The sequence below is a fragment of the Podarcis bocagei genome (assembly GCF_964188305.1).
Source record: "Podarcis bocagei genome assembly, chromosome: 16".
NCBI lineage: Eukaryota > Metazoa > Chordata > Lepidosauria > Squamata > Lacertidae > Podarcis > Podarcis bocagei.
The window spans coordinates 27,808,449-27,835,029 of record NC_138142.1 but is presented as its reverse complement, the minus strand read 5'-3'; the positions used below and the strand labels follow the sequence as shown (position 1 = coordinate 27,835,029).

The window sequence follows — 26,581 nt, the reverse complement described above, 5'->3', positions numbered from 1 at the left end:
CAAGCCCACCCGCTGAACTGAAGCTCGGTTAAGCAGATCTTTAGGATTTCTACGCAACTGATAAGATCCGATTCAGCCCCAAAGATTGTGTTTTTGCAAAGCAAAGCCACGGGACAAGGAGAAAAGCTCTCACTGGGTGGGAGCAGTGATGGGATTAACTGGCACACAATATGATCAAAATATGAGTGAAGCAAAATTATGGACAAGCCCTTTGACGTGCTCAGAGAGGGTGACCCATGGGATAGACGTGTGGGGAGGAGGGAAGAGACAACAGACTGAAGGCATTTCTGCCAGGCACACATAATTTATTTGAGCTCTTTCCGCAGGACTCAATGCAACCTGCATTTTTCTTTCAAAGAAACAAAACTAAACTCAAGCATGCATGCTTTCTCACACAGTTGTTAAATACACAGCAGCACAGATCTTTTTTAAGATGAAGCAGCAGCAACCACCCCTCTCTAGGTGATCCAAACGAGATTAAACAAATAATCCTTGGCAGAGGTCAGAGTGCATGGCCTTGGGGTACCTGCCAACGTTTTATGATTCCAAGAGCTGAAGGATGCAACTTGTGCAAACTGTCACAGCCGTGATCCTCGCGGAAGGGCTCAACCGTTAACCTAAAAGCCACCCTCCCTTCAGAGGAGGGGAAAGCAGCTGCCCCAGACAGTGGATGTGAGGCACTACTATGGATGGCAGAGGGGGAGATGGGCAGATCAGAGGCGCGTGGGACCCAGTCCGCAATGGGGCATCCTCTTGCGTAAGCCTTGCTGAAATGAGCAGGAGTAGCACAAGAGCATTACTCCCGTTCATTACAGCAGACAGTTCTGGATCACCCAATAGGCAGACTAAGCTCATGGAGGAGAGGGTGATGGATGGCTCCTAGCCACAATGGTCCAAGGGCCAGAGGCAGCAATGCTTCTGAATACCAATTACTGGAAAGCCCAAGAGGGGAGAGATGCTCTTGTGCTCAAATCCAGCTTACAGGCTTCCCACAGGGATCTGGTGCCGGCCACTGTGAGAACAGGATGCTGGACTAGGTGGGCCCTTGGCCTGAGCCAGCTAAAGGCTCCTCTCATGTTCACTCTGCCAGAGACTCCAGGCACAGGTTACCCTGCCTAGCAGAGGTTACAGTGACGGACTACTAGGACCTGAGTTCAAATCCACACTCTGGGTGACCTTAACCTCCACTCTACACTTGTCTTCCCCAATTTCTCTGCTCTCTTTTTGTTTCTTATCCCTACCTAGAGTCAGGGGATGTCCTACTAATATTGATCGATTTTTTAAAATAAAAAAATAACATCTTCTTTTTATGGTTTATAGCATGGTTTTTATTTTAAATGATATGTGGGAGAGGGCACCATGCTCTGTTCATTACTTGCGGCCTCTAAAGGTCTTAATCTGGCCATGCATGTTGGGTCTTGACCCCAGGGAGGGAAAACCCCACTGCCAACTGTGTGGCTGCAGGGGGCATCTCGCTATCTCTGACATCAAAATGCCTTGGGGCTAAGGCCCATCGCCCTGGAATAAGCCAGTTTCAAGATGGGGATATTGATTCACTTCCCTTATAGTCTCTCTTTTACCCCCATTGCTCACTCTCCTTTCTGTTCGCCAGCCCAGCCCATATTCCCCATTCTACAATAATAATTTAAAAAGAAAAGTGTCAGGGGGGTGGGGGGAGACAGAGGAAGATATAATACTATTTTACAAAAAAAATATCCCAGTACAGCACATGGGTGGGCATCACGGTATGGAATCTTTTCTCCCTGCCGCATAGATTTGCCACTTGGACGACTCCGGAAATCAAAGCTGACCTCTGGGAAGAGGGGTGTGTGTGTGTGTGTGTGTGTGTGTGTGTGTGTGTGTGTGTGTGGATGGGTGTCTTGATGCTAGAAAGGTGCAGGAACCACAGGCCAGGATTCTTCTTGCCCTCCCGGTATTTGCCTCTACCATGGAACGGAAACCTGGAATGAGAAAATGATTCGAACACTGTGTAGAACCAAACATTGAAAATGTTACAGAACGCCTGAAAACGCCATCTTGGTAGTCACGATAACCCCAGGGCTAATTGTTCGTTGCTGCAAGAATGAGCTCACATGTGTTAATCTGCTTTGAAGCCTTCATTTGGGTTCAGTTAGTTGGGAGAGGAGAGGCTTCTTATGAGCTGCCTGCCAGCTACTCCCTTATCTGAGAGACGGATGAGAGAGTTGGAAAGGGGCCTCTGAGTTTGCTTGCTGTGTAAAAGGTAAAGGTAAAGGTACCCCTGACCATTAGGTCCAGTCGTGGCCGACTCTGGGGTTGCGGCGCTCATCTCGCTTTAGTGGCCGAGGGAGCTGGTGTACAGCTTCCGGGTAATGTGGCCAGCATGACTAAGCAGCTTCTGACGAACCAGAGCAGCGCACGGAAACGCCGTTTACCTTCCTGCTGGAGTGGTGCCTATTTATCTACTTGCGCTTGATGTGCTTTCAAACTGCTAGGTTGGCAGGAGCAGGGACCGAGCAATGGGAGCTCACCCCATTGCGGGGATTTGAACCGCCAACCTTCTGATCAGCAAGCCCAAGAGGCTCAGTGGTTTAGACCATATCACCACCCGCTTGGTGTGTAAGTAATGCTTAACATATTAATGCTTGGCAGACAAGTCATGACGACATCTCACCGCTGTGGTGTCCAACACGTGACTGTAACAGCAGCGAGGCTTTGCAGGTTGTGTTGTTAAGATGACACCTTTCTTTAATAAAGGGCGCTTTTGACGTCCTTTGGTATCCCTGCACCAAGCCACTTAGGGCCCGTGGATCAGCACAATCGGCATAGGATTCATGAGCTTTGCAGCAGAGCTGTCTCGCCTCTTGGGGGCAGCACTTGCTTGCAGGTCCTGATCTTCATTTTGGAATCGATTCCTAACCCAATGCAACAAGAAATCTGCTTGACTGCATGGGAAGGAAATGAACTTTAGATGGGCTCAGAAAGTATTCTGAGTGCTCTGAGCATGTTCTTTGGGTGTGCAAAATAGCTTTCCCCTCTCTCACTTTTTGACTAGGTATGGGATCTTTGATGGTTGGTGGCTGCTACAAGCCATCAGAATATTACTATTACAGTGGAACCTCGAGTTACAAATGCCTCAGGTTACAAACGCTTCAGGTTACAAACTCCGCTAACCTGGAAGAGTTACCTCGAGTTGAGAACTTTGCCCCAGGATGAGAATGGAAATCGTGTGCCAGCGGCGCAGTGGCAGCAAGAGCATAGCTGTCAACTTTTCCCTTTTCTTGCGAGGAATCCTATTTGGAATAAGGGAATTTCCCTTTAAAAAAAAGGAAACATTGACAGCTACGAGCAAGAGGCCCCATTAGCGAAAGCACGCCTCTAGATAAGAACAGTTTCAGGTTAAGAACGGACCTCTGGAATGAATTAAGTTCTTAACCCGAGGTACCACTGTACTATTATTACTGTTGTTATTATTATTTTTAATTTGTATTGAATCTAAAGGTCACAGAGCAGTTCACAACCAAAAAAATACATAACAACAATCTCACATGAAGGGAAAGTGAGAGGCCTGGAAATTTGCCAGTCAACCGTCGTTTGTCCTCAGGATCCGCAGCAGCATTGCATGGACTTCCTCATCCATGAAACCCTGAATTGGAGAAACACCACACATCAGACCCTGGGAAAATTCACCAGCATCGTAGCTGAGATTTCTTCCAATAGTCACTTTCCTGCATTTATTTTATTGAATTTTTAGTCCATCCCCCCCCCCCCGGAGCTCCAGGTGGCACATTTGCCCCCCCCTATTTTATCCTCACAACAACCCTGTGAGGTAGGTTAAACTGAGGAGCAGTGACTGAGCTCAAGGTTACCAAGTAAGCCTCTCTGTCAAATGGGAATTTGAACCCTGGTCTCTCAAGTCCTAATAGTCTGCCACTCTAACCACTATACCACACTATATGCCGTTTTGCCTAATGGAGACATGGCAAAGTGCCTTTTGGTATGTTATTATCTTTTTTTATAACAGTTTATTTTCAAAAGGCAAAATTCAAAAATAAAATATAAAAACAGTATAAAAACAAAACAAAATGAATCAATTATAACAATTCATATCATAAATCTTAACTCAATTGACTTCCCTCCACTCCCCCTCTTGGTTCCATTGTATTAACTTATTCATGCACGTTCCTAGAGCCTTATATTCTTAATAATCCAATCTTAAAACCTTATTCATCTTAATACAAGTGACATTTGGAAGTTCTACTAATGTACAAATCTATAGATTTATTGGCATGTTATTTTCGCTAAAACATGTGGCCTTATAAACACACACACACACACACACCATACATGCAATGTTTGCAACATATCTATTGACTGGGAAACTGCACCAAAAAATCTAGAGAAATATGAATTTTGAAGGATAGCAGAACAATACTCATGTATTGTTCCAGAACTGTCAATTAGGTACCTTAGCCCTTCATTGTGGACTTCTCTTCTATCTCTACTGCTGGCAAGAGATCATGTGACTGGATGCTCCTCCCCATATTACAGAAACAAGCACATCCCCACACAAAGAGAAAGCTAGACATCACGGAGGGGCATTTCTAGCCTAGTTTTCTTTTCCTGACATGCCAGAGTTCTATATGCCTTTTTCAAGAATAAAAAGTAATCCCCATCTGGGAATTTTTGAAACATGCAGTCCAGATCTGCTGAGAGAGGGGGTTCAGTAGAGAAAGGTCTGCTGTGTGCATAGATCAGCCCTTGTTCTTCTGACTCTGTATGGTATGCAGCAGCCTTCTCCAACCTGGTGCCCCCAGCATGGCTGGGACGGGTGGAAGTTGGACTCCAAAACAGCTGGAGGGTTGGCATGGGAAGCAGAGGTTCACTATTCCCACTGGAACACCATCCCATGTCCCCCCAAAGTTATTAAGTTTCCAGGGGTCCACCTCTTGATCCCAGACTCTGGGAAGGAATATCTCCTCCACTCCAGGCTTAGGGACAAGCACCTCTTAAATGCTTACTTGGGCTGCGTTGAGCAGATGCGTTCTGTAGATGGCCACAATCTCTTGGTGGTTCTTCTGGACAACCTGAAATACAAGTGAATAAGCCAGTGAAATGAAGTCCACAGACATTCTCCTGGCAGAAAAACGGTGGGGGACTTCAGGTGCAGGTTGCACAACAGCCTAACCTACCTGACAGGGTTGTCGTGGGGATTAAATGAGGGGAGAACCATGTATGCCAACTAGAGCTGCTTGGGGGAAAAGGTGAACTATAAAAGTAATAAATCAATAACAGCAGGGGACACGGGATGGGAGCAAGAAAGGAGGAGGAGGAGGAGGAAGAAAAGTGGCAGTTTAAAACAATGGGAGAGGTCTGAATAGATTGGGAAGGGAAGAACATGGAGGGCCTGCGGCTAGGTTTTTTATTTTATTTTAAGGAAGTCTTAACAAGGAGAAATAGTGGAGGTGGGTAGAACACAGCAAAACCTTTAACTCCCTTTTTGCTGTACTCAATCCTCATTTAAACCACCAGTATTCCTCTCAGTGTAACCTCCGGTTTGCTCTGCTCAAACCTTTGCCATTACAGTGGTACCTCTGGTTAAGAACTTAATTTGCTCCGGAGGTCCGTTCTTAACCTGAAACTGTTCTTAACCTGAAGCACCACTTTAGCTAATGGGGCCTCCTGCTGCCACTGCGCCACCGCTGCACGATTTCTGTTCTGATTTCTGAAGCAAAGTTCTTAACCCGAGGTAATATTTCTGGGTTAGCGGAGTCTGTAACCTGAAGTGTATGTAACCTGAAGTGTATGTATCCCAAGGTACCACTGTATTTAAAACTACCATTTCCCCCCTCTCAGTGTGTCTCCATCTCTGTTCACCTCACACCTGAACCTTGGTCTCTCCTAGTCTCATGTAATCCCCACAACAATCATGTGAGGTAGGTTAGGCTGAGAGGTGATGTCCAGTTCAAGGTCACCCAGTGAGCTTCATACCTGAGTGGGGATTCAAACCCTGGTCTCCCAGGCCCTAGTCCACGGGTGTCAAACACAAGGCCCGCGGGCCAAATCCGGCCCGCCAGACCTCGTCATGTGGCCCGTGTAGCTGCCGCTGGCCGCCAGCCTTCACCTTTTATTCTTGGTTTTGTTTGTTTTTTTGACACAAGGAAGTTTACATGGTGCGGCTCCCTACTCGCCTCCCCCCGTCGCTCTTAAGGACGTGGCTGCTGCTTCAAATGTCCCCGCGTCTCTCAACTTGCGCCTTCATCGTCGGGGGCCGAAGCGAGGCGGGCAGCTGGCTTCTCTCTCCTGCTCACTGCTCAAAAAGAGCAAGCGGAAGGTCAGGTCTCTCCGTGCCGCGGAGGGGGAGTCTTTCTCCTCGGAGAAACTTTTTTATTCCAGCCTTGGATCTTCTCCGGGGTGCAAACTCGCCCTGCGGGAGGCGTCCTCTTCTCCTCTGCGCTGGATTTCAGCAGCCCGGGGCTTCCCTTCCTCTTCATTTCGCCTCCCTCTCCATCTTTGCACAGCCAGCCTTTCCAGGACCGATGATGCCCATGATCAAGTTGTTCTTTGGGAATATGGGGTGGCTGGTGGGGGGGTGAGTGGGAGAGAGAGAGGGGCACGCGCACACACACTCCAAACACCCTTAAAATAAATGTAAAGTGGGGGCGGCGATGATGATGGCCGTGATGGGAGGGGGCTGTGTTCCCTGGCACCCCCTCCACTCCCCACCCCCCACCGCCGCCTTCCTCCTCCTCCTCCTCTTGCAATTTCGCGGCAAGCCAAGCAAGGAAGGCGATCTGGCGCCCGGCTCTCTATCTCAGCTCCACAAGTTGGACTCCGCGCCCGCGCAGCGGCGCTGGCCGGTTCTCCCTGCCTTCCGGCACATGTCAGTCCCGCTGGCACATTCCTGGGAGGAGATCGGACTCGGCTCCTTGCAGCCCTTCCATCACTCGGTCACACAATTGGGTGGCTCGCTCTCCGCCCTGCCAGCAGCTCCGCCTTGATCTCTCCCTCCCGCCTCGGGGAAGGACAGGAAGAAGCTGGAGATCCAGTTGCAGGCAGCGCGCTCACACTCTTTCGCCTTTTGCGCTATGCAATGGCACCCCGATATGGGGGGGGGCAGGGGAATTAGCCAAGGAAAATGAGAGTGCACAAGGCATGTTGATGCTTTCCTGTCAGAGCTCTCTCTCTCCCCCCCCCCCACATTTTATTTACAGCCCCATGCCGTGTATGTTTACTCAGAAGCCAGCCTCACTTTCTTCGACAGGAGTTTCAAGTAAATGCACATAGGATTGCAGCAATTGTCTCATTAGGGCTCATTCTTTGTAACAACTTTGTTTCCTAGTTCTGCTGGATCTCTCAGCGGCCTTTGATACAATCGACCATAACATCCTTCTGGACTGTCTACATTATTACAAAAAACAGTAATAATTGAATGCAGTGACAATAATTTATGATAATAAAGAGTGGACACATACTCCTACAGATACAACCGGCCCTTTGAGGGTGACCAAACTGCAGACGCGGCCCCCGATGAATTTGAGTTTGACACCCCTGTGCCTAGTCCAACACTACTCCAGTGCATTATAGATAGATAGATAGATAGATAGATAGATAGATAGATGATAGATAGATAGATGATAGATAGATAGATGATAGATAGATAGATAGATAGATAGATAGATAGATAGATAGATAGATAGTAAGCAGTCTCTATAAACTGAAATAATTTGGGGGGGGGACTCCCAAGGCTCACTTCATTCTGCAGCTGGAGTCGGGCACGTTCGCTGCGCAGATTAAGAACTTCGCTTGAAAGCTTCTCCGTTTCCTTCAGCAACTTCCTGATCTGAGGGGATATGACAAAACAGGTGACATCCAAGTCAAATCTATTGCAGGGAATCCCTGAGCAGACTCCTCAGTCTTAAGTCTTCCCATCTATAAAGTAAAGGTAAAGGGACCCCTGACCATTAGGTGCAGTTGTGACCAACTCTGGGGTTGCGGCGCTCATCTCGCTTTATTGGCCGAGGGAGCCGGTGTACAGCTTCCGGGTCATGTGGCCAGCATGACTAAGCCGCTTCTGGCAAACCAGAGCAGCGCATGGAAACGCTGTTTACCTTCCCGCTGGAGTGGTACCTATTTATCTATTTGCACTTTGATGTGCTTTCAAACTGCTAAGTTGGCAGGAGCAGGAACCGAGCAACAAGAGCTCACCCCGTCTGGGGATTCGAACCGCCGACCTTCTGATCAGCAAGTCCTAGGCTCTGTGGTTTAACCCACAGCACCACCCGTGTCACTAAAAGAGGATTAGGGTTTCTCAATAAGGCACCTGGTTGGCCTCTGTGACTAAGCCGCTTCTGGCAAACCAGAGCAGCGCATGGAAACGCCGTTTACCTTCCCGCCAGAGCGGTACCTATTTATCTACTTTCACTTTGACGTGCTTTCGAACTGCTAGGTGGGCAGGAGCTGGGACCGAGCAACGGGAGCTCACCCCGTCATGGAGATTCGAACTGCCAACCTTCTGATCGGCAAGTCCTAGGCTCTGTGGTTTAACCCACAGCGCCACCCATGTCCCTATCTTCCCATCTATAGGAAGGGGTAATAACATTGTAAGGTGGGTTGGACTAGATGACCCTTGGATCCCTTCCAACTCTATAGTTCTATGATTCTATGTCCTTACCAACAGGGTCACTGGTGCAGACTGGTCAAAGTAAATGGTATATTTCTAATAATGCTAACAATAATATTTGTTCCCTGTTCCCCCAAGATGGCCCTTGCAATTCAGACAGGCCCAGTGATGCCAGGGGTTCCAGTGAAGTTATTGCACAGATCTTTTCTAATCCCCCTCTTGCTCCTTTGATCTTGACAAATTTACTGGTTCCGCTAAAAATATGACAAATTCTCACATATTACATTCATTCTTAAAAGCATAAAAGCTCAGCTGTTATCGGGCACCTCATACCCTTGAACTGGGCTAGACAGTCATTATAGGAACAGCTGTTTCAGAATCTGGGCTTTGATATATTTTTGTGATAGAACGTTACAGTATTTACGTATCTCCATAAATAAACAAGAACTGGTGGCTGAGATTGGATTTCCCCCCTCTTCCCTCTCTGTCCCTTCCCCTTGCATGTCGTGGGCAGGGACTGTCTTGCTTTAACTGATTCTACATTAGCCACGCTGGGAGCCCTTTTGGACACAAATAATAAAGGCATAAGGTCGAAAGGGGTGAGCCGCCCCAGCCCTCAAAATTTCCCCTCCTACCTTCCCTTCTCTGTCCTGGCAGGTCCTGGCCATCTCTTCCATCTTCCTATTCATCTTCTCCATCGCACTTTCCATCATCTGGGACTTCCCTCTCAGTTCCTCCACCTCCTCCTCATGCTCAACAGCCTCAGCGATGAGCTCCCCGTTCTTCTGCCTTTCGGAAGCAAGGTCTTCCTTGAGGCGGGAGCACTCCCCACTCGCTTCCTCGTATTTCTCCCGAAGGGCGGCCAGCTCCTCTCCCAGGGCTTGCGCTCTGACGGACAGCATGCCACGGACTTTCTCATGCTTCCTGAGGGCCTCCTCTTCCTCCTGGCGCAGTTCGGCCATCTTGGTGACGAGGCAATCGAGCACCTCCTTCAGCCGGGCGGCCTCCTTGCCTTTTCCTCCCAGGGAGACCTGGACGGCTTCTAACACCCCTTTCAGCTCTTGTAGGCCTTCCTCCAGCTCGCTCATCCGCTGCCTGACCTTCAGGTTGTCTCCAATGGCATCTGAGGCTTCGGAGGAGCCTTCCCGCCAGGTCTTGTCCTCCGCCATGGACGAGTCAAGTCCGTTGTGGTTAGCAAGGAGGCTGCGGTCCACCTCAAGGGCGTGGCTCTCCTCCTCCATCTCGGACACCAGCTGCAAGGCCTCGTTCTGCTTCTTCACCACGTTGTCCAGCTTCCAGTGCAGCTCCTTCAAGATGCAGCTGTCGAGATTCTCTGGCCTCAAGTGGCCAGCCTCTTTGGACATTTGCCTCAGGAAGGTGTCCCTCACGGATACCATCTCCTTCCTCTGGGCCTCCAGCCTCAGGCGCAGCTTCCTAGATTCCTCGCTCTCGGCCGAGAGCTGCTGGTTCAGAGAGTCCACCGTCTGCTTCAGCTCTTCCACCAAGCTCCCTGGTGCCTCTACCTCGGCGGGTCCATCTTTCGGAGAACACAAACTCCTCAGCTGCTCCTGCAGCTTCTCCCTCTCCCTGCTCAGCTCTGCCAGCTCCTTCACGAGGCTGCCATTGTTCTGCTTGAGGTCCCACACCTCCTTCTCCAGGTCGGAGCTCTTCCGGCAGGGGCGGGCCTTGTTTTCTGCCACCTCAGGCTTCGGCCTGAGCTTGACCTGCCCAGAAGAGCCCTCAGGGAGCTGGCTCTTGCCTTTCTCAGCTTTTCCCAGTTCCTCAGGGGCTTTGGCATCACCCGCGGGCAGCTTCTCCTCATCCTCCATGATACCATTCTCTTCTTCTCTGTGATACCCATTCCTGTTGACCACAACTCTCGACCCAGAGGCCAAGATGGCTTCCCGGAGAGGCCTGGCTTTCTCCAGGAGAGCAAAATTCACTTGCTCCAACTTAGCCAGGGCTCCTTCCAGACCTACCACAATCTTCTTCCAGGCGGACACACTCCTCTTGACTGCCCCCGATGGCACCGCTTGGTACTGCAGCTTGCTCCTGAGGGCCTCTTCTGCCTCCCACTTCAGGGCCTCGTTCTCGAAAGCCACCTCAGCGTTCTCCCTCTGCACTCTGGCATATTCTTCCTCCATCTCTGTGAGGAACTGGGACATCTTCTCCCCAGGGGGGAGCCCACCCTCTTGCTTCCCCACCTTCTCACACTCTCCCAGGTGCTTTGCTAGCAGCCCGCGCAACTGCTGGTTCTCACCCTCCAGCTCCAGCGTACGGGCCTCCATCTCCTTCAGCGTCCCACTCTGGGCCTTCTTCTTTGCCTCATAGACGCTGATCACGGCCCTCATGTTCTCCATGTGGCCCTCCATCTCCTGCACCCTCCTCGCGGCACTCTCTTTTTCCTCGAGGGCTGCCGCAACTTCGTCCTGGAGGCGCTTCAGCTCCTCGTCGCGGCGTTTCCCTTCTTCGGCCTCCTCCTCGCCAGGCCACAGGACTTTCTCCTCCTGGGCCACAGGGGCCTTTGGCTCCTCTTTTCCTGCTTCTTGCGTGGCCGCCATTTTGGCTTGCTCTTTCTGAAGCTTCTCCTCCTCCTGCTGCTGCTTCCTCCTCTTCTTCAGCTCTTGTACTTGGGCGGCCAGGAGGTTGAGGTAATAATCCTCTTCCGTGGCATCGCGGCTGTAGCGTTGGCTCAGCTCCTCGCAGCCCTGGCTCCCTCCGCCCCCCTCAGGAAGGAGCTGGTTGATCTCCTGCACCTGGTCCCAGACCCTCTCCTTTGTCACTTTGCACCCTTCCAAAAGGGTGTCGCATTCTTTCCTTTTCTGGTCCAACTGCAGTTCCAGCTGAATTACTTTCATCTTCTCGTCTCGGTACCTGCTCCTCCACTCCTTCAACTCAGGATCCTCCTCTTCTTCTTCATCGCTTTGGTCCCCGACTTCGCTCTGGAGGTTCAGGCTACTCACATCAGTCTCTCTCCCGCTCTCAGATGGAACCTGGAGGCACAACCCAAACCAATGCATGAGCTAACTGAGAGGCAGAAGGTTTTGACCCATCTGCAACAGGTACACATGGCTGCAAGGAAGGGGGTGTTGGTTTCAGTACCACGGATAGCTCCTTCCTCAGAGATGTGCCCCCAGGAAGAAGCTGGCTGTGGTACTGAAATCACCAGCCAGTGGTCAGTGAGGCCACAGACACAACTGAGCAGATAAATTAAGGTAAATTTTACCTTTGTACAGTTGACTAGTTTGTATTCTCCATCCAGACAACCAAGAGGCATTCATAGAATCATACAATTGTAGAGTTGGAAGGAACCTGAGGGACATCTAGTTCAATGCCATGTAATGCAGGAATCTCAACTAAAGCATCCATGACAGATGGCCATTAATAATAATAATAATAATAATAATAATAATAATAATAATATCAACTGGCCTTTCACTCTAAACTCCTAGGGTGGGTTCCAGCAATTAAACACAATATTAAAAACAGTTTAAAACAACTGCAGGAAAAAATGTGGGTTCAAAAAATATACATTTCAAGTGTCAAAGGCCAGGGTAAAGTATTAAGTATTTGATGAAAGCTGTATAATGAAAGTGCCAGGCACACCTCGGGGCGGGGGGAGTTCTACAACTTAGGGGCCATCACAGAGGAGGCCCTCTCCCAGGCTGCCACTACCCCAAGCTTTTGAGGGTGGTAGAACAACCAAGACAGCTTCCTCTGTCAGTCTTAAGACCTGATAGGTTCTGCAGGAGAAAAGGCTCTTTTTCAGGTATTTGGGACCTGTGTCATTTAGGTCTTTAAACACTAATGTAACCACCTTGAACAGGACTTGGAATCAAACTGGCAACCAGATTTTTAAAACAGGGGTTATAGGAGATCTAAATAGAGCACTGGCCAATAATGCAACTAAAGTTTTGGACCAGCTGAAGTTTCCAAGACATCTTCAAGGGCAGCTCCAGGAGTTTCCAGGGAAAAGTTTATTAAACAAATAAGCACCCCCTTCTTACCTGTGAACCAGTCTCTGATGAATAATCGCATCCTAGTTCTGTGGAAGTTGAGAAAAAAAGGATTTGAGCGGAATGATATTCCGGAAGCGCATATCCCCAAAGCACTTTTTTTGCCTACCTCTGCCCTGAATTCCTTCTATCCAGGTCACAAGATAGGACTCAGATACTGGTAAGCAACAAGAAAGCGGAATGAGTAAAAAAGGTTATTGCTCTTGGACAGTTAACCACATTACAACTAATGCTTCTGGTTGTGTGAGTTGGACCACCTTGATCATTGTGAATGAGTGGTCAAGGTCAGGGTTGGGGAACTTCTTTGACCCCAAGGGCCACATTCTCTTCTGAGCAGCCTTCTGAGGGCCACATGCCAGAATTGGCAGAATAATGAATGTGCCTTTTACCTTTGTACAGTAGGTTGGTTTGTACACCCCCACCCTCTATCCTCCATCCAGTTAAGTAAGATACGGTACGTTTTACTAGAATTTAACAATAAATTCATGCCAGACAGAAATGCAGTCTGAAGCAAGGCCGCTGAGGGATGCAGAGTCCTATAGGTCAGATAGAGAGGCCTAGATGCGCCCCCTGCTCTGAGCCTTAGGGGCCCCACCCCTTCCGTGATCACACAAAGCCATTTGGGGTGAAGGGCCTTTTGTGGAGAGCGTGGTGCTAGAAATGTGGTTTTGCTGTAATTGTGTACAGCTGAAAACACTGGCAGCGTTAAGATAAATTCAATAGTGTAAACAAGTTTTGATGGATGCAATAATGGAATACCGAATGGTATAGTTTTTGTAAAACAGAGAAGAAGGGAAGTCATTGATATCTTAAGGATGTATAACAAGTATTTTAAATTGTGAAACAGAAAACTTAATAAAATTATATACAAGATAAAAAAAGAAATGTTGTTTTGCTGACTGCAGTGGGAGTGCCTGTTTTCCTCCACTTATGCTCTACTTGTCATTTTGCAAGTAAAACAAATACAGTGGTACCTCTGGTTACGTACTTAATTCGTTCCGGAGGACCGTTCTTAACCTGAAACTGTTCTTAACCTGAAGTACCACTTTAGCTAATGGGGCCTCCCACTGCTGCCACGCCGCCAGAGCACGATTTCTGTTCTCATCCTGAAGCAAAGTTCTTAACCCGAGGTACTATTTCTGGGTTAACGGAGTCTGTAACCTGAAGCGTATGTAACCTGAAGCGTATGTAACCCAAAGTACCACTGTATTGGTGCTTCCTCATCCAAAGAAAACAGGAATCTCCTTAGGGCACCTGATCCCAATTGCAGATGAACATTCCAGGGCTCGCTCTAAGCTCCTGGCTGTTCCTTTGTGGCCACACCCATACCTGCCACACACCTGACATCACACGGAACATCAGGTATGGGGCAAGTGGGTGTGGTTCGTGGTGAATGACCTCACAAGTCAAACTGAGACCCTTGCCGGACTGAACTGACCTGAATTTCCCTAGCTGTACCCTAAGAAACCCTTGCTACCCCCAAGAATAGTGGAAGAAGCTGTCCTGTCACCTGTGTTGAATTAAGATCCAACCACTTGTTTGACTGGCTTCAGTATGTAACAAGAGACGCCATATTGTCCACTGGTTAAGAAGCAACATGTTTTGGACCAGCCTTGGAACACCCTGGGGAGAGAGGAGCTTGGGAGGTGCAGATCCGGACGCTGGGCAGGGGGCGAATGGGTTGTCCAGAGAAGGTCCTGCCTCAGTGTCTTTGGATGCCCCGATTGTGTTGGCAGACCCTCCTGATGTGATTCTGACACCATGTCCCACCAGGAAAGCTCTTGTGTCCGAGGCCACATCAGATAGATAGGTGGCGATAGAACATGGCGACAGTTGTACCCGTGCAAGGAGATCTAGTCTCCTTCCAGGAGTGCCCGCTTTCTTGCCCAATCACTTGCCTAGGGATGACCTTCCTAGGCAAATGACTGTACCTGCTCCACTGTTCAGAAAGGGTACTCGGGGTGGAGTGCATATCAAGCATTGGGCGAATGTCTTAGTTTGCACTTAGCCATATGCCTTAGAACTCTGCTCTGAACTTTGCCACCAGCATGGTGTGGTGGTTAGAGACTAGGACTTGGGAGACCAAATTCCCACTCGGCCACGAAGCTCACTGGGTGACCTCAGGCCAGTTGCTGCCTCTCAGCCTGACCTACCTGACAGGGTTGTTGTGGGAATTAAATAAGGCCTAAGGCCCGGGACAGACCAGGCTTCAAGTCATCCCCCCCCCAACTTGGCCATGAAGCTTGCTGGGCGACATTTGGGGTCAGTCATTGTCTCTCAGTCTAACCTACCTTGCAGGGTTGTTGTGTGGATTAAATGAGGATGGGGAGAACAATCTAAATAACTAGAACCTACACCATCTATCTTGGGATGCGGGTGGCGCTGTGGGTTAAACCACAGAGCCTAGGACTTGCCGATCAGAAGGTCGGCGGTTCGAATCCCCACGACGGGATGAGCTCCCGTTGCTCGTTCCCTGCTCCTGCCAACCTAGCAGTTCGAAAGCATGTCAAAGTGCAAGTAGATAAATAGGTGGGAAGGTAAACGGCGTTTCCGTGCGCTGCTCTGGTTCACCAGAAGCGGCTTAATCATACTGGCCACATGACCCGGAAGCTGTACGCCGGCTCCCTTGGCCAATAAAGCGAGATGAGCGCCGCAACCCCAGAGTTGGTCACGACTGGACCTAATGGTCAGGGGTCCCTTTACCTTTACACCATCTATGTCTGGGCATTATAGTGATTTTGGAACCAAGTCTTTGGCAGTAACCCAGCTGAGAGTCTGAGAAGCCAGGACACTGGCCAGCCAACCGCTCCCTTACCTTTTTTCTTCCACTTCTTCAGGGCAGTCCGGACCAGCCGCCTCAGCTTGCGATTCTTGGCCTGCATGGCATAGTAGAGGGAGTCGTGGCCTGTCTTGTCAAGAAGCGTCACATTGGCCTCATTCTGCAGAAGCAGCTCAGCTGACTCGGTGCTTCCACTTTCACAAGCAAGGATGAGAGCCGTCCTGTGGAGGAGCAGAGGAGAGAAAGATAGGTAGTGTGGTGTAGTGGTTGGAGTGAAGAAGTAGGGCCTGGGAGAGACCAGGGTTCAAATCCCAACTCGGCCATGAAGCTCACTGGGTCTGACCTTGCACTCAGTCACTGCTCCTCAGGCTAACCTACCTCACAAGGTTGTTGTGAGGATAAACCGGGGGGGGGGGATGACGCTGCATGCCACCTTGAGCCCCTTGGAGCAAAGAAGGTGCAACAGGCATGCCGGAAATAAAAATAAATAGGCTCCTCACAGGAGGAAAGGCAACAGAGATATTTCAGCTGGGTTGTTCAGGAGATCATTAGCAGGAGCTGAATCAGACCAGTGAGTGTGTGGAGGGGGAAAGGGTTAATACCCCACCCACTGCGCTCATGATCTTGACCCCCCCCCCATCTGCTGCAATTTGGGGGAGGGGGAGGGGGAGATATATAAAAGCAATGCTGTTTGGAGATATAAGGGTTAAAGTGATAAGAGTTCGCACCTAGAGACAAGGGATGGACCACAGGGAAGGCAAGAGCAATCTATGCAGGCCATAACCCAGCCAGAATAGCTATGCAACAGGTTAGCTGCACCTGGTGGGATGATACAGCTGTTTCACTGAGTTTTAAAAAAGTGGGACTTTCTGAACACCTGTGGATGGGAGGAATGAAGGTTGAACAGGAGATTTGCTGTTGTGCTGTTCATGACATCCAGCTGATGTCCCATAAGAAGCACAGCTAATCCCCAGGAGATGCCCAGTGTCAAAGCCTCCAGAGACTCACTTTCCATCTTTATCAATGAGGTCAACCTTGGCCCCTCTCTGCAGCAACTGGGAGCAGATAGCAGGCTGGTTCCCCTGGGCAGCGATCATCAAAGGCGTCCGTCCATTCTGGAGAAAAAGAAAGAAGATGCTTGGAACCTTGCTTTGTGATAAGAAGGCATTTAAAATTAAGAATAGTAATAGCTATAACTATATAACTTCCAGCTGTTCAAGAGAGGGGCAACTGGTTCTGGAAGACACCCCCCCAAGAAACTATCAACAGCACTTGTAATTCACACTGGCCCAATAAGCTCCATAACAGATGTCAAGATTCTAGCCCTCAGTGAGTAGAAGGACCAGCAGCAACTTTCGTAGCACAGCAGGGCTGTTGTGTTGCAGCTGGACAAGGAAAAGGGCAGGAGAGGCTTCTCTTGAGTGTCTCTCCCCCCCCCCACTTCATCACACTCCTAACTATAACTCATAGTCAGCTGCACCTAGTCCGATACTACCGTGAATCCATCACCCCAAGATTTTATTTTGATACACCCAGCAGAGCCTGTTCAGACGTACATTATCCATGACGTCCAGGAAGGCCTCTTGATCACACAGGAGCAGCACACTGGAAGCACACCCGGAGATGGCTGTTAGCGGGGGCGATTTTAAAAAGTGGAGAAAAGCAAGGGTTAAAAGTCAGGGCTTTTTATACTATACGCATAATAATATATACATGCAAATAACATACATATTTCGATAGGAGTTTTCTCCCTGGCCAGCTAGCACTCTCTATAATATAAACAATGCATCATACTTGTTTTTAAAATCTGAGAAACACCTATTTCTTTAGATCTGGATGGCTGCAATGCGCTTTATGTGGGGCTTCCCTTGTGCTTGACCTGGAAGCAGCGGTCAGTGCAGAATGCTGCAGCGCGGTTGCGAGATGCTGTCTGCATGCAGCACTCCTGCTCAGAGAGCTGCATTGGCTGCAGATTTATTACTGAGCGAAGTTCAAGATGTTACTATTAGCATATAAGACGCTTAACAGCTTGGGGCCAGTTTACTTGCAGGATCAGCTTATCCCACTCAACCGCTTCGATCTGTGGAACTGCCGCTGCTACAGGTGCCACATAGTACCCATTCCACATTTGTAAGAAATTGGTCTTTTAGCGTGGCAGCACCCACATGTTGGAACTCCCTGCCTGTTGACATCGGGCAGGCACCTTCACTGTACTCTTTTCAGTGCCCGCTGAAAATATTTTTGTTTAGGGAAGTGTATTCAGACATTGGGCTTTTCCACACTTACCTTTTGCCCTGCTCTTTCCAGGCAGAGGTCTGCACATTAAAGCTCCGTGTCTGTGGTTTTTGCTTTGTTTTCTCCCAGAGCTAGTCCTGCTCTTTAAAGCTGAATTGGAGCAAATGGCTATTCAGATTTTCTGTGGATTGCTGCTTGCAATGGAGCTTCAAAGAGCGGGTTTTCATGGGGAAAGCTCCAGAGCACAAAAAAACCCCAACAGTCCTCAGAAACATACCGTATTTTTCGGACTATTGGACGCACCGGTCCATAGGACGCACCTAGATTGGGGGGGGGGGAAATAAAGGCAAAAAAAATTTATCCCCCCCCCCAGGCGCGGGGCTGGGGCGGGGAAGCCCGAGCTTCCCCCTCCCCCAGAACGGGACCCAGAGCCATGCTTTGGCATCGCTCTGGGAACTTGCGGGGCTGGGGGAGGAGGAAGCCTTCCGCCAACCTCCAAACCATGTCGGGAGACAGCGGGATGGCGCGCTGCGCCTCTCCCGCTGTCCCCCGAGCTTGTGGGGCTGGCGGTGGGGCTCTCCTGAAGCCGGGAGGTCGTGGGGATGGTGGGGGGGGAGAAGCAGGCTTGCTTCTCCCTCCCCCAGCCTCCCGATCAGGTCGGGGAAAAGCGGGATAGCGGAGCGCCGCCATCCCGCTTTCCCCCGACCTGATCTGGAGGTTGTGGGGATGGTGGGGGGGGAGAAGCAGGCTTGCTTCTCCCTCCCCCAGCCTCCCGATCAGGTCGGGGAAAAGCGGGATAGCGGAGCGCCGCCATCCCGCTTTCCCCCGACCTGATCTGGAGGTTGTGGGGATGTGGGGGGGGGAGAAGCAGGCTTGCTTCTCCCTCCCCCAGCCTCCCGATCAGGTCGGGGAAAAGCGGGATAGCGGAGCGCCGCCATCCCGCTTTTCCACGACCTGATCTGGAGGTTGTGGGGCTGGTGGGGGGGAGAAGCAGGCTTGCTTCTCCCTCCCCCAGCCTCCCGATCAGGTCGGGGAAAAGCGGGATAGCGGAGCGCCGCCATCCCGCTTTCCCCCGACCTGATCTGGAGGTTGTGGGGCTGGTGGGGGGGAGAAGCAGGCTTGCTTCTCCCTCCCCCAGCCTCCCGATCAGGTCGGGGAAAAGCGGGATAGCGGAGCGCCGCCATCCCGCTTTCCCCCGACCTGATCTGGAGGTTGTGGGGCTGGTGGGGGGGAGAAGCAGGCTTGCTTCTCCCTCCCCCAGCCTCCCGATCAGGTCGGGGAAAAGCGGGATAGCGGAGCGCCGCCATCCCGCTTTTCCACGACCTGATCTGGAGGTTGTGGGGCTGGTGGGGGGGGAGAAGCAGGCTTGCTTCTCCCCCCGCCAGCCTCCCGATCAGGTCGGGGAAAAGCGGGATAGCGGAGCGCCGCCATCCCGCTTTTCCACGACCTGATCTGGAGGTTGTGGGGATGGTGGGGGGGAGAAGCAGGCTTGCTTCTCCCCCCGCCAGCCTCCAGATCAGGTCGGGGAATAGCGGGGTGGCGGCTCTGCGCCTCCCCGCTGTCCCCAGCTTTTGGGTGCAGGCTGCTGCCCGCAAGCCTTGCGAGCCCGCGGGACATCCCGCCGGGCTTGCAAGACTTGGGATAGCTTCCTGAAGCCTGGAGAGCGAGAGGGGTCGGTGCGCACGGACCCCTCTCGCTCTCCAGGCTTCAGCAAAAGCCTGCATTCGCACCATAGGACGCACACACATTTCCCCTTCATTTTTGGAGGGGAAAAAGTGCGTCCTATAGTGCGAAAAATACGGTATCTTTAAAGCACAGACTGCCTGGAAAGAGTGGGCGAAAGTGTGGGGAAGTCCACTGATGTGTTTTGATTTAGACTGAAGCAAGTGCTTCACTACATGGCAAAAGTTTAAAGGATACCTGCGTCCCAAAGAGCTGAACCAGGCTTCCTCAACCTTGGCCCTCCAGATGTTTTGAGACTACAATTACCATCATCCCTGACCACTGGTCCTGCTAGGTAGGGATCATGGGAGTTGTAGGCCAAAAACATCTGGAGGGCCAAGGTTGAGGAAGCCTGGGCTGAACAGTCTTGCAAAAGGCCTGAGCTGTTATTTGATGCTCCAGGCAGGAGGGAGGAAGATCTCCCACACACAGGAAGTCTCCCACGCTGAGAAGGATCCCAGGTTTCCTTTGGGGTCTGGCTTAAGGATTTGATTATTGATTCAAATGCTACTCCCCTAGGTGACCTCCACCTAATTTGAATTATTTAAGGACTCACCTGCCCAATGTAGTGGCGTTCGGTTCTCCCCATCTACACAGTCTTCATTGGCTCCATGCTGCAAGAAAGAAGTTTTTTTAAAAAAATGCATTTCATTGGCATTGATAACTTGCCACACCCTGAAGGCTCAGAGTAGCAATATACACACACACACCCTCAAACAGCAGTGTCACAAACCAATTCAATAAAATCATAGAATTGTAGAGTTGGAAGGGATCCAAAGGGTCGTCTAGTGCTTTTAAATCCTCATGGGGAGGGAGTTCCACAGTTCAGGGGCCATCACAGAGAAGGCCCTCTCCCTGGCCAACACCACCACCCTGAGGCTCTCGGAGGGCAGAGGAACCACGAAAAGGGCCTCGTCTGCCGGCCTCAGCATCTGAGATGCAAAATGTATTTTCATAGAATAATCTGATGGTCCAGGTTGTAGGACGCAGCATCCACCTCATTGCAGGAAACAACAAGCACATCATACATGCTCTGCATGCATTGATGTAGATTTTGATTTATGGACACATCCTAGTGCCAAAGGTTTCCATCTTCTCCCCCCCCCCCCATATCTAGGAACAGCAGGAATTATGTCTGGCTTCAAGAAGAAAACGCTTAATCAGCGACTCTGTTCCTCTCCCCAAGGTGCTGTTTAGAAAGGCATCGCTGGCACAGAGACGGGTACCTGGGCCTCTTTGACCTGGAGGCTCCTTGAAGGATGATAAGCAGTCAAGCAGGAATCCCTCTGCTTTCCTGATCTTCACATCAACACACCCTTTTCTCCCTTTTGCTGTAATGATTCTCAACGCAAGATTTCACACCCCACCCAGCTCTTCATTTCCCCCTTTGCCTCCGTGTTGAAACTGCCTCCCAGGTGTGCCTTGCAGAATCACAGGAAACGATTAGGCCCAGAAATTATTCCATCACTGCGAGGGCGGCTGTTTTCAAGTGGTGTTGATTATCGTTAAATATCAGGCAGGAATATTATAAAACAAAGAGCTTTATTTTAAACAGCGGTGACAGCTTGGGGCACACAGACAGATGACAATCAAGGGGCAGAGACCACAATTCCTCAGTGGCGGATATAAAAAGTTTGCCTCTTCCTTCCATCTATTTTCCTTCCCTTTACTGCAAGGCTTGTTTGATTACAGGCCTTTTTAGGCTCAGGAATTTAATATTTAATAACAAATAAAAACAAATATATTTATCCACCCTCCTCAGAAGTTTGAGGCTATGGGGTGTTGGCTCAGGAGAGGCTTTGTGGTGGCCCCTCGGTTGTGGAACTTTCTCCTCACGGAGCTGTGCCTGGCACCTTCATGGTACAGCTTTTGGCAAATGCTGAAAACCTGGTTTTTGGCACTTGAGATGCATGTTTTCAGGACCCACCCACCCAGATTGTAGTCTGTTTTAACTGTTTCTAATTCTGAATTTTAAATTGTTGAAACCAGCCCTGGGACCTGCTAAAATGTATCATTATTATTTCAGAAAACACAATGAGAGCCTTCTGGCCTCCCATCAGCAGGGCCTGTTCTGCTGTTTTTTAAGAAATCATACAACTCTTAGGAAATTTTAGGTCTTATTATTAAGGGCAGACATGGACCTGGTTTGCATGTGACCCTAAGCACAGTGCAAATGTGTGAATGTCCCAGAGAAGAAACTGTGGCTCCATTACTTCTCTGGTCTTCCTGACGTCACCCTGCTGGGAGCCATGTTTTCTGGGGCCTTACGGTTTGTCTCATAACCAAACCACAGGCCCAGATTTGGACGACATGCTCAGCCAAACCACGGCTTAAGCTCACAGGAGGAGGATTGAAGGTGGGTTGATGCAGCTGCGGCCTTCTCTCTAAGGACCCTCACACTTGTGCTTTCACACTTAATCTTGTATAGACTGAGCCACTGAAGATGAAAACAAACAAAAAAATACTGGTCCACTCTTGATCATTTACAGCAGCGGTTCCCCAAAGTGGATGGTAGCGCCCCCTGGGCACCATGGGGTTACCTGTGAGGGGGAGGCAAGGAAGTGGCAGCGGCTTCTGGAGGTGTAAATGACTCCCAGACTTTGAGAAGCAGTGTCACTGGATCAAGTTGATTCTATTTTGTTGAACTAATTAAACTAAAGAGTTTTAACTGGATTTTGAGTCAACGTGCAATTAATTGCTACTGTTTTGCATTTCATTGTGTTATGATCTTCCTTGGTGGGTTGTAGGAACTGCTATTCTGAATACTGTGGTACCTTGGGTTACAGACGCTTCAGGTTACAGACCCTGCTAACCCAGAAATAGTACCTTGGGTTAAGAACTTTGCTTCAGGATGAGAACAGAAATCGTGCTCCGGCGGTGGGAGGCCCCATTAGCTAAAGTGGTACCTCAGGTTAAGAACAGTTTCAGGTTAAGAACGGACCTCCAGAACAAATTAAGTTCTTAACCCGAGGTACTACTGTAATGCTTTTTATATATTCCCGCTTACCTGGGAGTAAGTCCTGCTGGATTCATTGGGGCTTACTTCAAAGTTTACCTGCACAAGGTTACACTGTTCTTCATGTGCTATTTCTATACAGTTCAGCACAAGGTAAGACATGGGGTTGCGGGGTGGTGGGCAAAAATCTCAGGCAGCAAAAAGAAAACCCCTCAGGCCAGCCCTTTAGTCCTGCACAACTTGTCACCCCCACCAAACTGGAAGCTCCCTCTGCACACCCCCTTTCAGACTCTCTTCTTTGCACACCCCATGTTTCAAGGCTGAACCACTGGCACAAAAAACACATTGAGGATTAAAACCTGCTTCAACATTAAATCCTTGTTACCTGATAGAAAGGAACATAGGACTATAAGAAGAGCCTGCTGAATCAGGCCAGTGGCTCATCTAGTCCAGCATGTTGTTCTCACAGCGGCCTGTGGGAAGCCCACAAGCAGGATCCGAACACAAGACCCCTCTCCCCTCCTGCAGTTTCCAGCAACTGCCATTCAGAAGCATTTATGCCCCAGAACATGGAGGCAGACCACATCCATCCTGGCTAGTAGCCACCAATAGACTTGAATTTGTCCAATCCTCTTTTAAAACCACCCAAGCTGGTGGCCACTGCTGCTTCCTGCGGGAGGGAGTTCCACAGTTTATCTACGTGCCGCGCGAAGGCGTAAACGCGGATGTCCTATTTACCTGAAGAAGGACCTTCACGCACTGAGGCTGGCAAGCGATGGTGGACAAATGCAGGGCTGTGCTGCCTAGAAAGACACAAGGAAAGGGAAGTCAAAATATGACAAATGGTGGCGGAAAGGGAAGAGAGGTCCTTTTCTTCCAGGGGAGGCTGGGTGTGCTGTTGTTGTGACTCTGCTGGAGCAGATACGGAAACAAAGTGGTAACTCTGCCCTTCATGCTTCAAAAGCACTTGGCGCTTACTTGTGGATTGAATCAAAGGCGGCAAAGGAGGGTGCTTGGCAACAGCCACTCTCCACTTTGCTGGGCACTCGCAGACCCACCAATAGTAATAGTAATTTATTATTTGGACCCCGCCCATGTGGCTGGGTTTCCCCAGCCACTCTGGGCGGCTTCCAACAAAGATTAAAAATACATTAAAATGTCACACATTAAAAACTTCCCTGATGTCTTCTAAATGTCAGGTAGTTGTTTATCTCTTTGAAATATGATGGGAGGGCGTTCCACAGGGCAGGAGCCACTACTGAGAAGGCCCTCTGCCTGGTTCCCTGTAGCTTAGCTTCTAGCAGTGAGGGAACCGCCAGAAGGCCCTCAGCGCTGGACCTCAGCGTCAGGGCAGAACGATGGGGGTGGAGACGCTCCTTCAGGTATACAGGACTGAGGCCGTTTAGGGATATTAAGGTCAGCACCAACACTTTGAATTGTGCTTGGAAATGTACTGGGAGCCAATGTAGGTCTTTCAGGACCGCTGTTATATGGTCTCGGCGGCCGCTCCCAGTCACCAGTCTAGCTGCCGCATTCTGGATTAGTTGTAGTTTCTGGGTCACCTTCAAAGGTAGCCCCACGTAGAGCACATTGCATAGTCCAAGCGGGAGATAACCAGAGCATGCACCACTCTGGCGAGACAGTCCGCGGGCAGGTAGGGTCTCAGCCTGCGTACCAGATGGAGCTGGTAGACAGCTGCCCTGGATACAGAATTGACCTGCGCCTCCATGGACAGCTGTGAGTCCAAAATGACTCCCAGGCTGTGCACCTGGTCCTTCAGGGGCACAGTTACCCCACTCAGGACCAGGGAGTCCTCCTGACCAAGCCAAACTCCCCTTCCCTGGCTGAGAGGCTGGACAGACAGTCTGTTTTTAAGGCCAGTGACCCAAACTTTTAGAAGACATCTGAAGGCAGCCCTGTTTAGGGAAGCTTTTAATGTTTAATAGGTTATTGTATTTTAGTGTTTTGTTGGAAGCTGCCCAGAGTGGCTGGGGAAACCCAGCCAAATGGGTGGGGAATAAATAATAAATGATGATGATGATGATGTCCAGGATCCTGTTCTCACAGTGGCCAACCACCCTCTCCAGAGTGCACAAGAGCCCTCTCCCTTCCTTGTTCCTTGCAGCTAGGATTCAGAAGCTTTGCTGCTTCCGACTGCAGAGCCCAGAGCATTCCCATTGCGGCTGTTAGCCATTGAGAGCCCTGTAAAGTAGCATCAAAACTGATTGAAAAACAGCATCGTTTTGGAACAACTATATCCCACTTCTTATCCAAAGACGTTCTCAAGAATATGAGATTGCGTGGGTTTTTATCTTGTGGGAGGGCAGTAAGCACACTCACTCCCCTGTTACAGAATCGCTCCCCCTATGACACCTACCATCGTCATTCTTATCATTAACATCAGCCCCATGAGAGAGCAGGATGGTGAGGCATTCCGTGAGCCCCTTGGAGGCCGCCAGGTGGAATCTGCAAGGAAGAGGAAAAAGCGGGATCTTGACAAGAAATATTTTCCGGATGTCTCGTAAACTACCCCAGTGGGTAGCTCAGGCGGAAGAGCATGAGACTCTTGATTTCAGGGTTGTGGGTTTGAGCCCCACCTCTGGGCAAAAGATTCCTATATGGCAGGGGGTTGGACAAGATCATCCTCGTGGTCCCTTCCAACTCTGCTGATCTAAAGGGCAGAGCTCAAGTGACCATTTTTCCATATATGGGGTGGTTTTGTTTTTTCATGCGATCAGATTGCCGTTCAGTGCCATCGGCATATGAAAATGTCTGGCTCGTTTAAGGCTATGTAGAACATTTATTCTCAATAAGTGAGGAACTCACAGGTGGAGAATACTTTTATTTTGTATGGATCTTTAATTTTTCTAAAGGGAATCTTTGTTATGAGTTAATACTTTATTATCCTTTTGGAGCTGTGGTACTTTTGCCCTTCTGGGCTGTGACGTTTTATGGTTTAAATCTTTGGTTCTTTTTCTTGTTGTATTTTTGTTACGTTTGAACTTTTGTTCATTAATAAATCAATAAAAAAGGAAAAGCAGGATCCTGAACCAGGCAGAGCCATTCTTGGTTCACCTCTCTCACACACCCCAATACATCATCAGCTTTAGACAGTGAAATAAATCATCACCAGCAATGCAATCTGCTAAAACTTCTCCACCTCAGGCTCCTAATCACTTCAGTTTTCACCAAGCATCAATTTAGTCTGGCTAATCATACTATGATCAGGTGTCAACACTGAAAGCAGCTGTTTCCTTGGATCCAGAGGCATGTGCTTATTAGCCCACAGAAACAAATTTGCATGTGCTAAAGATATAAGTACAGTGCAAATTCAGGACGTAAATGTTGCAGAAGGCCAGCCACCTAATTTCCCCTCCAGATCACGTCCTTCCACCCCTCCCAATTAACCTCCGTCTCCAGGGCACAGTGGTAGGGGGGAGCGCAGGGGAAGAACCACCAGGGCTATATGCCCTGTGACATCACCAGGAGCTGCCCCTAGGTCTCAAGGTTTGGGCCCTGAAATCTCAGGGTCTGGGATGCTCCTGACCTGGCAACCCTACCCAAGAGACCGCCTTGTCCTTTGCAGAGCCTGCAAACAAGGGGGATTATGGGGCATGGAAAACTTACGTACGCAGATTGCCCCAGGGCATTCAGTTTGGTGGCTTTGGCTGTCTTCTTGGAAGCGAGGACGGATACGCGCCCCACGTCGCCTTTCTCGACAGCGTCAAAAAGCTTCTGGTCATGCTTGTTCCAGCTCTCTACCTAGTTGTCATGAGATAAGGAAAGCGGCCATTTAGTGTCGGAGGCTTACCATGGGGCTGTTCTGTGCCAGAAGAGAGACCTGCTCCCCTGAAATGAGCAAGGGTGAAAGCAAGCACAGATGTTGACCATTCTGGAGAACTGGAATCAAATCACAGAACTGTACGGACCCCAAGGATCATCTAGTCCAATCCACCGCGATGCAGGAACCACAGCTCATCAATTTATAACCCTTTACACAGTGGCATTCCCGATTTTCAGGGAATTAATAATTCCCGTTTTTCAGGGAATCTGCATGCAATGCCAAATCGGGAATTAATAATTCCCGATTTTCAGGGAATTTTTCATTCCCTGAAAATCGGGAATTATTCTTAAGCCAGTTAAACTTGAAGCAAATGTCTTAATCAAAACGTTTCCTCTGATGACAACTTGCACTTTAAGTTACTGAATGTTATCTGGGGAAATACAAAAACATTGAGGAAGAACTTTCTGAACTTGAGGAAGAACTTTCT

The 26,581-nt window shown here is 49.7% G+C and overlaps 1 protein-coding gene and 1 long non-coding RNA gene across 3 annotated transcripts in view; both read right to left on the bottom strand.

Moving 5' to 3' along the window:
• Positions 1-284: 284 nt before the first annotated feature.
• Positions 285-26,581, bottom strand: part of ANKRD35 (ankyrin repeat domain 35) — a 32,790-nt gene continuing 6,493 nt past the window's right edge. Inside the window, exons 2-14 of one of the 2 annotated variants that reach the window (XM_081175443.1) lie at positions 25,938-26,072; positions 24,688-24,776; positions 23,049-23,113; positions 19,911-19,968; positions 16,954-17,024; positions 16,406-16,512; positions 15,434-15,618; positions 12,610-12,647; positions 9,238-11,595; positions 7,733-7,822; positions 5,001-5,066; positions 3,528-3,625; positions 285-1,961 (exon numbers count right to left, since the gene is read on the bottom strand). In XM_081175443.1, coding sequence (XP_081031569.1) covers positions 3,563-3,625; positions 5,001-5,066; positions 7,733-7,822; positions 9,238-11,595; positions 12,610-12,647; positions 15,434-15,618; positions 16,406-16,512; positions 16,954-17,024; positions 19,911-19,968; positions 23,049-23,113; positions 24,688-24,776; positions 25,938-25,960 — 3,213 coding nt within the window. In that variant the 5' untranslated portion in view covers positions 25,961-26,072 and the 3' untranslated portion in view covers positions 285-1,961; positions 3,528-3,562. The remainder of the gene's footprint in view (positions 1,962-3,527; positions 3,626-5,000; positions 5,067-7,732; positions 7,823-9,237; positions 11,596-12,609; positions 12,648-15,433; positions 15,619-16,405; positions 16,513-16,953; positions 17,025-19,910; positions 19,969-23,048; positions 23,114-24,687; positions 24,777-25,937; positions 26,073-26,581) is intronic. The other variant, XM_081175442.1, reaches the window with a different exon arrangement.
• On the bottom strand, positions 20,878-23,036 carry LOC308576281. The gene is made up of 2 exons (XR_014003165.1): positions 22,330-23,036; positions 20,878-22,112 (listed from the first exon to the last, which is right to left on the bottom strand). It is a non-coding gene; the product is annotated as an uncharacterized lncRNA (long non-coding RNA).